Source organism: Wasmannia auropunctata, unplaced genomic scaffold, assembly GCF_000956235.1.
Source record: "Wasmannia auropunctata unplaced genomic scaffold, wasmannia.A_1.0 LD335921.1, whole genome shotgun sequence".
Lineage (NCBI taxonomy): Eukaryota > Metazoa > Arthropoda > Insecta > Hymenoptera > Formicidae > Wasmannia > Wasmannia auropunctata.
Genome location: NW_012026969.1, coordinates 528420 through 540932, shown reverse-complemented (window position 1 = coordinate 540932; position 12513 = coordinate 528420). Strand labels below are relative to the sequence as shown.

Sequence of the window (12513 nt, the reverse complement as noted above, 5' to 3'; positions counted from 1 at the left end):
TCTTCAGGGTAATACATTCCCTGAAATTGCCGAAGAGCAGATGCGTTGGGGGGCTTTTCACCCCGCGTCTACTCCAATAGGACAGCCTGTATCTGGCGTATGCATAGAAGAGGCTGAGGGATATTATCAGTGCGGTCACGCAATAGATCAGGCAGTCCATCCTCGTTGAAATCTTGTGGTATCTATTTATACGTTTATCGTCATCGACTTATACATTTACACTGAATCGTCTCTCCCGTCAAGGTTTCTGATACATAGCATGTATCTACATGTATAAACACCTGCTCCGAGAAGACAACTGCCACCTTTCCTTAATCACTTAAACAACTCGACTAATGCTGGTCTATTAAATCAACGGCATGAGAATGATTAATATTTATCTGTAGATAAGCGGCTCAGTTCGATCGACTGAGTTATCTCGAAAAGCAATAATTAACACGATAAGAAACTTGATTAAATAACGTTCTATATATATTATATATAAATTCTATGTATAAATTCGTTTCTTTTTAGCAGTGTTCGTTCAAATATTCACTGAATATCGAATATTGAATAGTTGAAATACTGAAAATATAGATTGAATAAATTAATTTTCTTTTTCTAAACTATTAAAAGTTAAAGTTAAAATTTTAATAGCCAATAAAATTAATTTTTTTTACGTTAAAAGCTACGTAAATTCATCTTACAGGGCTGAACAAATTAATTTTTATCTTTATTAAGTTTCATAATCTGGGAGCGCGTGCAGAAGTATAAATCCGTCACAAATCGTGATATACCTGATATAGAAATCGTATATCTTTCATCCATATTTATAAAAAGACATGTGCGTAACAAAAAATTAGTTTTAACGAATCTAAGATATTTTACTATTTAAAGATATATATTCTGTTACACATTTGTAAACATACAATCTTGGGGTAATATTTTGTGCGTTTTTTACATTTTTCTGCCCGCGCCTAATTTTTTTAAACATTATTTGAGAGATAAATCGGATAAATAAGATTAAGTAACATATATTATGTTAGTTCAATAAATGTCTAATTTTTTTAAATTGTACATACAGACCGTCAACCGCATACGTGAATACGTGAATAGTGCTATTGTCATCTGAATGTTTATTTGATCCATAAGACAAAGTGTAATTTGAGAAAATCGCAATTAGCATCATTTTTACAATTAATAGGGCCAATCTCTGTCCTGAAATTCAATAGAAATTACAATAATAAATACATATAAGAAAAAATAGTGGCATATTTTCAAGTTATATGAATTAATATTTTATAACTTACCTATACACGCTCGAGGTCCGATACCGATTGCCAAGGAGTAGTAAAACTTTTTGTTCTCTGTCTCTGCTGTCGATGGAATAAAATATCTTGTGGATTGGAAAAATATTTGGTATCTTGAGTCGATGCATTTCAACGTCGAGTTTAAGATCATTTCTCATTGGGTGGTCTTTTTTCTAAATTATTATGAGTTAACATTGAAATTAATGATCTGTAAAATTAACTTTTTTACGTTAAAAGAGTTACGTAAAAATTAATAAACATAATTCACAGAGTTGGATAAATTAGTTTTTTCTTAATTAAGTTTTTTGATTAAGTCAAGTGAAGACTTATTTAACTTATGCTTTAATAAAAAGTATTATTTAATTAAATTAAAATAATTATAATTGTTATAATAAATTGTTATAATTTTAATAATTACTTAACCGCATATAGAAGTTACGTAAACCAAAAATTGATTTAGTTAAAAATTAAGTTTAAATTAACTTAAAATAAAGTTAAATTAAAGATTAAAATTTTAAAAAGCATTATTAAATTAAATTAAAATAATTATAATTTTAATAATTACTTTGAACGATTAAAATTGGAAATAATTGTAATAATATAAAACATACGATAAATTTAATATTTTACTTGTAAATTATTTACATGAAATAAAATAAAGATTAATCAGACTAATCAGAACAAAATAGATTGAAATATAAAATTATCTGATTAATATTAATATTAATATTAATTTCATCAAGTTATTAATGCTACAGATCAAAAATATAATTTCATATCACTAATAAAGTTATGTAATTATTATTTTATAAAGATTAATCAGACTAATCAGAACAAAATAGATTGAAATATAAAATTATCTGATTAATATTAATATTAATATTAATCAGATAATTTTATATTTCAATCTATTTTGTTCTGATTATAAAATAATAATTACATAACTTTATTAGTGATATGAAATTATATTTTTGATCTGTAGCATTAATAATTTGATCAAATTATTATTTTCAAATAAATTTTAACCGTAACTTTATTTATATATCGATATCAAACTCTAATTTTTAGTTCGCAATTTTTTACATGTAAATTATATGTATATAAATAAAGTTACGGTTAAAATTTATTTGAAAATAATAATTTGATCAAGTTATTAATGCTACAGATCAAAAATATAATTTCATATCACTAATAAAGTTATGTAATTATTATTTTATGGATCAAGATATTTACACTTATTTCCTGTTTTTTGTTCTTAATCTTATCCATTTTTATTTCCACTACGACTTTATCTGCTTTTTGTCAACAAACAACATTACAAATGGTTGGTTATGAAACGAATGCAAGTGTAGGTGTAAAAGCGCGAGGTGTAGAACGAGATCGCTACAGCTGCTTACACGGTGGCGCCCTCGCAGGCGGACTGCGGTACTACTTAATACTTTTGGTGTACCCAAGAACGGCGGTGCAGAATCATAACCTCTCCGACTCGGGCGGATTTCGAGAGGGAATCGCCGCATTGATTTCTCCTCGATTTCCGGCGACCGGCGGGCAGAAATCTTCTCTCGTGCGAGCCCAGCAGCGTGAATAGCGAGTCCTGCCGAGCATGTCGCACGTCGTATCGTCGTACGGCACGGTGCATTGAATGCGGCGCGCGTAGTGGACCGCACCGCGACGGATGCGACGATTCACGCGGAGAATGGCCTCCTCGAAGCGCGGAATCGAGCGATGAATCAGTTATTATGTTGCCCTCAACCGGCTACTTTAAAACGATAAATTGCCCGTTTTATGACGGCGGCTCGTGTGACCGGCCCTATTGTCACTTCAAACACGCCAGGCGAGGTAAGGAGCGTGCTCGCGATCCCGCCGTGAGTCTTCCTCGAGACGCACGTGACCCCGACGTGCCGGACCTCCGACGTAGTCCGATGCGAGAGGATCTGTCCCGATCGACGAGTGGAGGCTTCAGGAAAAGCCCCGCGCGTTGACAGGGTCTTGTGCTTCTTGTACACGCTGCACAGAGTTGCTGTCGTTTAGGCGAGATTTTTGTCTTCACAACAGACTCTTTGTTCGCCTCCTTTGTCCACTGTATCGGGGAAGACAATGGCCGGTATTCAATGGACAGTTGTTATATTTAAGACCGTCGTAAATAACAGTCTTAAAATGTCATGAATCACTAAGCTGTATTAATCTCTTATTACTTGGTCTTGGATGATCTTGAAGAATGGACTGTGAATAGCTTAAAAAAAAAACAGACTATGGAGGAACCAAATGAATAATATAACACTTTCTTTTTGCTGAACTATTAACATTGAAGATTAAACTAGTAAAAATAGTTTAATGTCTCTGAGTGACAATAGTTCAGTATCATATTTTTATAGTTATTTATTGTTTCCTACACATCCAATTTGAAGGTTAAATGTAATATACTTGTGAATTGATAGTCTGACCTTAGATGTTTAAAAAAACCTCAGAATAATTCATTAAATGTGTAGGAGGTTTGTTTAATTAAGGATTTAAGAAATTAGTTGCGAGTTGATTTATTAAATAGCGGCCAATTGCTTGTGGATAAAAGTTTCATGAGATATTTTTTTTCACACAGAAGATGCAGGAAGTACAGCAGGAGTGGCCGGGGTGGTGGAGGCCCAGACGGCGGGGCAAACGCAGGAGGACAAACCTACCGATGTCGTGGCCTCGGCGCCCGACATGTTGCAACATCTAGTGACGGAAGCTGTGAAGAAGGTACTCGCGGATCAGGAAGTTACCGACACGGAGAAGGTTTCGCAGAACATCGTCTCTCAAGTGGTGGAAGGGCTCAAGCCGACCCTGTCGTCCGGCACCGCCGCCTCTATACGCAACGCCGCGCCGATCATAGGAAAGCATGTCGCAATTCCCACACCCATCACGAAACCGGTGTCCGCCTGTGTCTACAATCCGACGCCGATAGCGGAACTGAAGAAGCGTCATATACCCGTGGTCTCGTACATGCCGACCAGGGAGACCAGAGTGGCTGTGAAACGTAAATTCTCCCCGGAAACGGCTAAGCCGTGGTTGAGCGTCGTTCAGGAGTCGAGCGGTTCTCAGGTCACGCCTGAAGTTACATACAAGCCCACCGCGATAGTGAACACAGCGACCGATCAGGATGTCGTGCAGGGTTATGTGCCGACGGTCAAATCGGACACGTCCTCGTCGAATTCGTACGAGGACGGTAACTCGAACGACTATCAGTCGAAATTTAAGGAGGTGTACTGCCCAAAATCTAAGAAGAGAAGGGAGGAGTATGTTCCTAAGAAGATCAAAGCGCCACTGAAGACGGTTCAGCAGTTGAACGACGCAACTTTGAATCGGTTCGAATCCGATTTCGATATGATAGACGAGATCATTACTTCGAATCATGCCACTTCTGTGGCGCTGGGCCAGGCGAAAGCGTCGGCCAGCGAGGACTCTCAGGATTATTCCTTGGACATTGAACCCAGGTTCTCCGACGACGAGCCTGTGGAAGACATATCTACGGACGAGCATAACGCAAAGAGGTCCGAACAAACGGAGGATGTGAACGAGAAGGAGAAGGAGAACTTGCAACACGCAGGGATAGATATTGCGGATAAACAAACGAGCAATAAGGATAATAAAATACATAGCAATCATTGCGACGCAAAAACGGGTGATATAAAAAGCGATAGATCTAAACAGCATAAGGCAGGTGACTCGAGAAGTTTGTCGGAGAGAAGAGAGGACTCCACTGTGCGGCAGGATGCTGATAAGGAAAAAGAGAAACATAGGAGTCATAATAAAAATAAGGAAGGCGATAAGAGAGATCGTCATAGTTCAGAGAAGAGGGACAAAGAAAGATCTAAGCATAAGTCAGATTCCAGAGATAAGCACCGCTCCTCGTCTAGTAGAGACAAGGACAAGAGAAGGAGCAGCCGCGACAGTAAAGACTCTTCGCGTGGGAGTGGAGAGCGCTCGGATTCGCGCAGGCATTCACACGTCTCGCCGAAGAAAGAACGGAACGATCATCACAAGTCCAGCCGGCGCGACAAGCATAAATCGAGTTCGAATTCATCCAGTTCCAAATCGAGCAGGCACACGTCGAGCAGAAGTGATAGGAAACATCGCTCGGAATCAAGTCGGAGATCCAGCGACTCTTCCAGAAAATCTAACAAGCATAAAGAAAGTAGTAGCGAAAGGAATTCATCTAATAGATCTGACAGTTCTGCCGATAGTGTTCATTCTTTCATTGACGATGAGATTTTGGAACTATCAGATTCTGATCACGATGTACAAGAAGAGTGCTTGAGAATTTTTCAGGTAAGTAATCTTTGTATATATGAATATAATCATAAGCAGTTTTTTTTCTTTAGGCGTCTATTCAACGTGTAATTTATGTTTCTTTTTTGCCGCTATCTCTGCTATTTTATTCTTGCATTTTAATTGAAATATCTTAGAGATATTTAAAATTTCCTTAATTTGCCTGACGAAACATGAAAATTTATTTAATAAAAGTAACAATTTTTACATTTATTTGACGCGCCGTCAGTTTATGTTGCATATGTTTATTTCTCAGGAATATCAAGCCTCGGACTATCCGAAATTAGTATCGATCAAAAAGTCTTTGAAAGAGGTGGAAACTGAGAACGTGGAAGAAGTCGGTAGGAAAAGAGTTGCGCATCCTTCGGCGGCAACAAGTGTCACTAGACAGCTGGGTCCTAGTCAGCCACCAAAAAAGCTTATAACTCCGCAACAGAAAATGTACGAGCGATGGCGTTTGATGAGACAGGCGGCGACTGAAAAAGCCGCGGAAAGGGCGGCAGAGAAGGCAGCAGCTGATACGAAGACTCAAGTTACGTCTACGTCAACAGATCAGTCTCCGTGTAGCGTTACACAAACGTTCACACAACGTGTTTCACTGCACAAAGAACATGTTGAGCCTATCTCATCGATAAGTAATAGTGACGTGCTGCCGAATACGAATGGCAAGTTCACATGAAAAATTATTATTTTTGATCGAATATCTCAAAAACTAGTGCCAAATTTGATTGGTTCGTAATCCATCGATCGTATAGTGTAGCTTTACAATTGAAACACGAATTTCTGAGTTACTATTTCACTTCATAATTCTTTCACTCACAGTCTTCAACTCGGTAAAAAAAAATAGATATATATAATTACTTTGAATTTACTAATAATACTGTGACATATACAAGATGAAAATTGAGATCGAATTTGGATTTGCCGATTACGAGTCGATCATTCTCCCACGCGTTATCCTAGTATATAATTCTATATAATTACCAATATGAATGGACTGATTCGTAGTAATTTGACTCCGAGCCTTTTAATTTTATCAAAAAGGAAATAAATATTTTGCCTGAAAGTTCCTTTAAAAATCCTAGGAATCAGAATGCTTTAACGTTGACAGTCTGGTCAAATTTAAAGATTTTGATGCAATCATAAACAGGAGCTGCTCCAATTGGAGGTCAAAAACAGACAAAAGCATGATTTTTCAAATATTAAATGTTTGTGTTTAACGACTTCACATCAAGTAACTTTTATCAGTAGAACAACATCTTTCCATATGTACGTAACGTCGATCGGAATGAGAATCGAACCCAGATCTTTTTATTTGATAGGCGACTTTTGAAATGGGCTATCCAGCACCCAGCGAAGGATGTCGAATTCGATTAATCTGTCCGTCTATATTCTAATCCGTCAATTTTCTAATGTCGAATCGCGAATAATATAAATCGTTTGGTGTTTTAATTCAAAATTAATGTGTTACAGGTCGCATTCGAATCGCTCATGTCCCATACGCAAAATCTCTGGCGATGGAAAAGAGAAAGGTCGCGGTGACAGCGGCGACGAGCGGGGACGCTAAGGCGATAGACAACAAAACAATAGCGCAAACTACGAAGGGCGGTGTGCGCGTCGCTCATATACCGCAAGTGGTAAGTTCTAATTGCAAAGCTTATTAAATGTACTTCTCGGTGCAGTCTAGTCGTACGTGCCCTGTCTATATATCGAATCTGGATACAATATGTATACAATAAAATTCTATTTACGCAGGTGCCTCAACTTGTGCGTCCAGAACCGCTGCAGGTCGCCACCCAGAAGTTTCCCTTAAATGTTCGTCAGTATTATATTAATATGATGCACGATATATGCGTGCAAATTTACACGAATGGCGACGACGCGGCGCAACGAGCCGTCAAAGAGGAACACGCGTGTCACGAGAGGTGCAAGGCGCTCGCGGTGTACAAGAACTCATGCATGCTGGCGGCTCATAGATTGAGGAAGGAGATAGATCAAAGCCAGTCGAATGAGAAGTCCGTTGGTTCGGGCTACGGTATGATGTCCCACGAAGCGGTTCTCGCCGGCAAGTCGAAAGGCTCTTGGAGCGTGGTCAAAAGCAAGAAGAGCGTGACGGATTTTAAAGGATCAGCGCTCTACAACATGCTCAAGAAATGGATCATGACGGAGCAGCAGCTTAGAGACAATGGATTTCCACGTAAACATCCAGACGGTCCGAAGGTAAGAAAACAATAGATGTAATAAAATATATAAATGAAAAAAAAAAATTAGTGTACATTCGGCTCATTGGAGATGAAGTGAGGATAAGATAAGATAGACGATAATAAATATAAAATTGAGTTGAGACTTCCGCTTTTTAATCGAAATGACTCAGTATTTTATCTTTAATATCAATAAAATACGTCTTACGAGTTGCAGGGACGAGCGAAGGTGTATGTAACGAATTCGCGGAACCAAAGCGTTTTATCAAAAGTGCCTAACGAGAGAATATGCAGCCGGTGCGGCCAAGCGTATATGATAGATAAACAGTGCTTGGCTGTACGGCAACAAAATTGTATATATCATTGGGGCAGGAAATTTACAATTAGAGGCGAGGGCAAGTATAGCTGTTGCCAGCAATACGGCTCCGCTACTGGTTGCTGCGACGCAAAGACACACGTATGGGACTACACGGATTACGAGAATCTTCGCGGTTACGTTAAAACTTTATCGAAAGGTAAGATATTTTCAGATTCTCGCATTCTTACCACATGTGTTCAAAGATATCAGAATTAACTTCTTTTTTCCGTACGTAAAGATGTTCCTATGGACGAGCAAGGTGTTTATGCACTAGATTGCGAAATGTGCTATACTACCCAAGGCTTAGAACTAACCAGAGTGACGATTATCGACGAAGAGTGTAAGGTGATATACGAAACATTAGTCAAGCCGCAGAATCCAATAATTGATTATAATACGAGGTAAATTGTGAGAATTATAAGAGATCCAAAACTGTGATTTAACCGCGTACATTTAGAATAAGTCGAAATTTTGATTTTTATGTATACTATAGTAATTTTCTGTGCTACGATAGGTTTTCGGGGATCACGGAAGACGACATGAAAGATGTGACGACGAATATTTTAGATGTACAAGCTACGCTCCTCACAATGTTCTCGGATAAAACGATATTGGTGGGTCACAGTCTTGAAAGTGATTTTAAAGCTTTAAGGCTACTCCACGATACCGTCGTGGATACCAGCGTCATGTTTCCGCATAAAAATGGATATCCGCAAAAAAGGGCACTGAAAAATCTCAGTTCGGAATATCTCAGAAAGCTCATACAAAATGATGGTGAGTTTTTACTCTTTTCGTATAAGAGCAGAAGATTATAGTAAGATGTATTTATAACTGACATTTAATAATAATTAAAATAACATCCAATACTAATTTGTATTCCAGTTGGTGGTCATGACAGTAAAGAAGATGCCGTTGCCTGTATGGAATTAATTCGCTGGAAAGTGAAGGAGGAAGCGAAATTACAGTGAAACTGTGCTCTGTTAGGAACAAATATTATCACGTTGTATGCTAGTTACAACGACACGTTTTTCGCTTTCGTGATACTATCGACAAGATACTGTTAAAGACTGCCAGAGTAAACGGATTAGTTTTGCGATTGATTGTTTGCGGTGAATTTCACCGGGAATAATTAGTATAAATTATATTATTAATATTATTTTCTTACAGGTATTTATTGTTAATATTATCCGTCTGATATAAATATTTGAACAATTAGCCTAACGGGATATTGAGTTCATGATTTATTATTTTTCATAAATAAGTATATATATTTATGACATAACAACATCATAATATCTATGCGAAACTACATTTTTTTCGTGGTTATAATTAGCGTTTGTTCTGTTTGGACAATCAAACAGCGAAGTGCAGTTTTAAATAAAAAACTGAATATTATCGCATGTGTTTGCACACATCTACGAAATATATCTAAATAAAACGTGAAATGATATAAAATTGTGAAAAATAATAAATTATTAATATATTAAGTTTAACTAATTGTTCAAATTTTGACAGTCACTAAACCTTCCAGGTCAGCACTTCTAGGTCGGTACTTTAATCGTATCTTGTCGACAGAGACGCGCTGGCCAGTACTGTTGCGCATATTCTACTGCCTACATACTGCGCACTTTTTATATACTGTATTATAGCTTGTTGTGTATAAATATGTAATATACACTCATTGTCCTTGATTCAGGATTTCTTTTCAGACTAAATTTGGAATCTAGCTAATAAAATCATGTCCGCGATATCAATTCGTCAAATTTATTAGAGCGTGAAGTATTATACGATAACGAAGAGATTCAGTGCGGAGAATTTTGACATGCATCACGACATTTTGATTAATATTTTTGTACTCCCTGTTATTATTTATATTTTGTAGCATTAAAAAGACCAGATAACGTTGTACATCTATTTATTTACTGATCCAATCTTACTGCGTAGATATATTTCAAGGATCAATAATAAATTAACAGTTTATTAATGAGATTGTATGTAAGTCACAAGTAATAGATAAATATATTTATTTTTTATAATGCAATTGAGTTTATGCATTATCAAAAGATACAATTATCCTTTGAAATATTAATAAACAAATAAAAGTTATCTACACATTTACGTATACATATACATATACATATATATGTATATATAATTTTACGAAGTTCTAAAAAGAGATATATATTTTAAAATTATTTAATAAAGAAAATATAATTGTAAAACACACACACACACACACATGCAATATACGTTTCTCTCTCCCCCCTATTCCAAATAATATTAAAATATCTACATATATAATTAATATCTTATTAAGATAATTAGATACGTTACAGCGTTAAATAAGTTAAGCAAATGTTGGAATACAGGTTTTTGGAAATTTTCGAAAAATTGTCAAAAGAACACTGGAAAAGGGTTACAGAAGATCGCAAAAATAAATTTATAATTCAAATTTCGTGCTTTTTAAATAACGCACGATAATGCCAATGTCGATAATTATTGGTAAATATTTCAACGAGTTTTCCTGTCGATAATTATCAAAAATAAAAAGTTAAACATCATTATTACATTAATTTATTCAAATCTATTTTAAGACAATAGATGCAATATTACATTTATTCGTTTTTTTTTGTAAATTGATATATAAATCTAGATATGTACATCTGACAAATTTCGACGCAACAACGACATATCTGAATGACATATAAATACAATAATACATGAATAATTTAACGCTCATATATAATATATATATCATATATAATCGCCTATATTGATTTTTTCACCGCAGCCGTTTCGAAAAAAAAGTCATGGGATACGCTATCTTTAATACTGAAATACTAGCAGCCTGTTCAGCACAATCCGATGGGACGTGCATTGAAATTAACTTCTGTTTAGTAACTAATTAATCGCGCTTACCCCGATTTTCTCACCGCAGCCGTTTCGAAAAAAAATCACCGGATGCGCTATCTTCGATACTGAAATACCAGCAGCCTCTTCAGCACAATCCGATGGGACATGCATTGAAATTAACTTCTGATTAGTAACCAATTAATCGCGCCTATCCCGATATATTTTCACCACAGCCGTTTTGAAGAAAAATCACGGGATGCGCTCTCTTCGATACTGAAATACTAGCAGCCTGTTCAGCACAATCCTAAGGGACGTGCATTGAAATTAACTTTTGTTTAGTAACTAATTAATAGCGCCTATCCCGATTTTTTCACCGCAGCCGTTTCGAAGAACAATCATGAGATGAGCTATTTTTGATACTGAAATTCTCGCAGATTCTTCAGCGCAATCGGATGGGACGCGCATTGAAATTAACTTTGGTTTAGTAATTAATTAATCGCGCCTATCCCGATTTTTTCACCGCAGCCGTTTCGAAGAAAAATCATAAGATGAGCTATCTTTGATACTGAAATACTCGCAGACTCTTCAGCACATTCCGATGGGACGTGCATAGAAATTAACTTCTGTTTAGTAACTAATTGCGTCTATCTTGATTTTTTTACCGCAGCCGTTTGAGAAAATACACTTCTCAACAAAATTAAAGCATCACTTACTCTATACTATCCAAAAATAGGCAAAATTCAAGAGAATGTAACTTTGTCAAAAATGATCGTATCGAGATGTTCAAAAAAGCATTTTACAGCTTGAAATCTCTACTTTCCAAATCGGTACGTGAGAAAACGATCCTACTGATCTTTCATGGAATTACACAGATAGAAAAGGAGATCCGACGAATCTCAAAATTTTTTATGAACTTCAAGTTCCGTGGCACGAATAAAAATTCGCATGCAAATGCAGTTTACAGCTTTCGAAAGAGTGAATCTTTATCTTTAATTTGCTTTTTTTTGTAGCGTTGTACGATTTTTTTTCACCGAGTTATTCAACATTAAAGCTAAAAGGAACCATTTTTGCTTTAATGTTGAATAACTCGGTGAAAAAAAATCGTACAACGCTCAACAAAAAAGCAAATTGAAGGTAAAGATTCACTCTTTCAAAAGCTGTAAACTGCATTTGCATGCGATTTTTAATTCGCGCTATGGAACTTGTCAAAGTTCGCAAAAAATTTTGAGATTTGTCGGGTCTCCTTTTCTATCCGTAATTCCATGAAAAATCAGTAGGACCGTTTTCTAAAGTATCGATTTGTAAAGTAGAGATTTCAAGCTGTAAAATGCTTTTCTCGATATGATCATTTTTGACAAAGTTACACCCTCTTGAATTTTGCCTATTTTTGGAGGGTAGAGTAAGTGATGCTTTAATTTTGTTGAGAAGTATAAAAGAAACATAATTGAGTGCACTGAAATATTAAGTATGTTAAAAAATATACATAAAATATACATAAAATATACAT

The 12513-nt window shown here is 36.1% G+C and overlaps 3 protein-coding genes across 9 annotated transcripts in view; 1 reads left to right on the top strand and 2 right to left on the bottom strand.

The window, feature by feature from the left end:
• LOC105455128 (cytochrome P450 6k1-like) overlaps nt 1–370 on the bottom strand; it is a 3480-nt gene extending 3110 nt beyond the window's left edge. Inside the window, exons 1-2 of the mRNA XM_011698202.1 lie at nt 282–370; nt 41–182 (exon numbers count right to left, since the gene is read on the bottom strand). Of these exons, the coding sequence (XP_011696504.1) occupies nt 41–160 (120 nt within the window). The 5' untranslated portion in view covers nt 161–182; nt 282–370. The remainder of the gene's footprint in view (nt 1–40; nt 183–281) is intronic.
• Nucleotides 258–2773, bottom strand: LOC105455129. 7 transcript variants are annotated; one of them, XM_011698210.1, is made up of 4 exons: nt 2523–2680; nt 1290–1462; nt 1066–1197; nt 258–343 (listed from the first exon to the last, which is right to left on the bottom strand). In XM_011698210.1, exons 2-4 carry the CDS (start codon nt 1438–1440, stop codon nt 333–335), a joined length of 294 nt encoding a protein of 97 aa, XP_011696512.1. In that variant the 5' UTR covers nt 1441–1462; nt 2523–2680; the 3' UTR covers nt 258–332. The 7 variants fall into 7 exon arrangements, with proteins under 7 accessions (XP_011696512.1, XP_011696511.1, XP_011696510.1 ...); XM_011698209.1 differs by having other exon boundaries at nt 269–343; nt 1062–1197; XM_011698208.1 differs by lacking the exon at nt 258–343 and adding an exon at nt 492–564.
• A 237-nt stretch (nt 2774–3010) lies between these two features.
• Nucleotides 3011–10061, top strand: LOC105455126 (RNA exonuclease 1 homolog). The gene is made up of 9 exons (XM_011698200.1): nt 3011–3128; nt 3886–5594; nt 5851–6259; nt 7068–7231; nt 7350–7814; nt 8013–8310; nt 8392–8554; nt 8668–8927; nt 9036–10061. Exons 1-9 carry the CDS (start codon nt 3029–3031, stop codon nt 9119–9121), a joined length of 3654 nt encoding a protein of 1217 aa, XP_011696502.1. The 5' UTR covers nt 3011–3028; the 3' UTR covers nt 9122–10061.
• The last annotated feature ends 2452 nt before the right edge of the window (nt 10062–12513 follow it).

Coding starts and splice junctions, on each gene's coding strand:
- LOC105455129 (XM_011698206.1), bottom strand. CDS start 1,440: ATGATCTTAAACTCGACGTTGAAATGCATCGACTCAAGATACCAAATA. Junction 1,198..1,289: donor CGGACCTCGAGCGTGTATAG/GTAAGTTATAAA, acceptor ATTGAATTTCAG/GACAGAGATTGGCCCTATTA. Junction 565..1,061: donor ACGTATGCGGTTGACGGTCT/GTATGTACAATT, acceptor CTATATTTTCAG/TATTTCAACTATTCAATATT.
- LOC105455126 (XM_011698200.1), top strand. CDS start 3,029: ATGTTGCCCTCAACCGGCTACTTTAAAACGATAAATTGCCCGTTTTAT. Junction 8,311..8,391: donor CGTTAAAACTTTATCGAAAG/GTAAGATATTTT, acceptor CCGTACGTAAAG/ATGTTCCTATGGACGAGCAA. Junction 8,928..9,035: donor AAAGCTCATACAAAATGATG/GTGAGTTTTTAC, acceptor TTTGTATTCCAG/TTGGTGGTCATGACAGTAAA.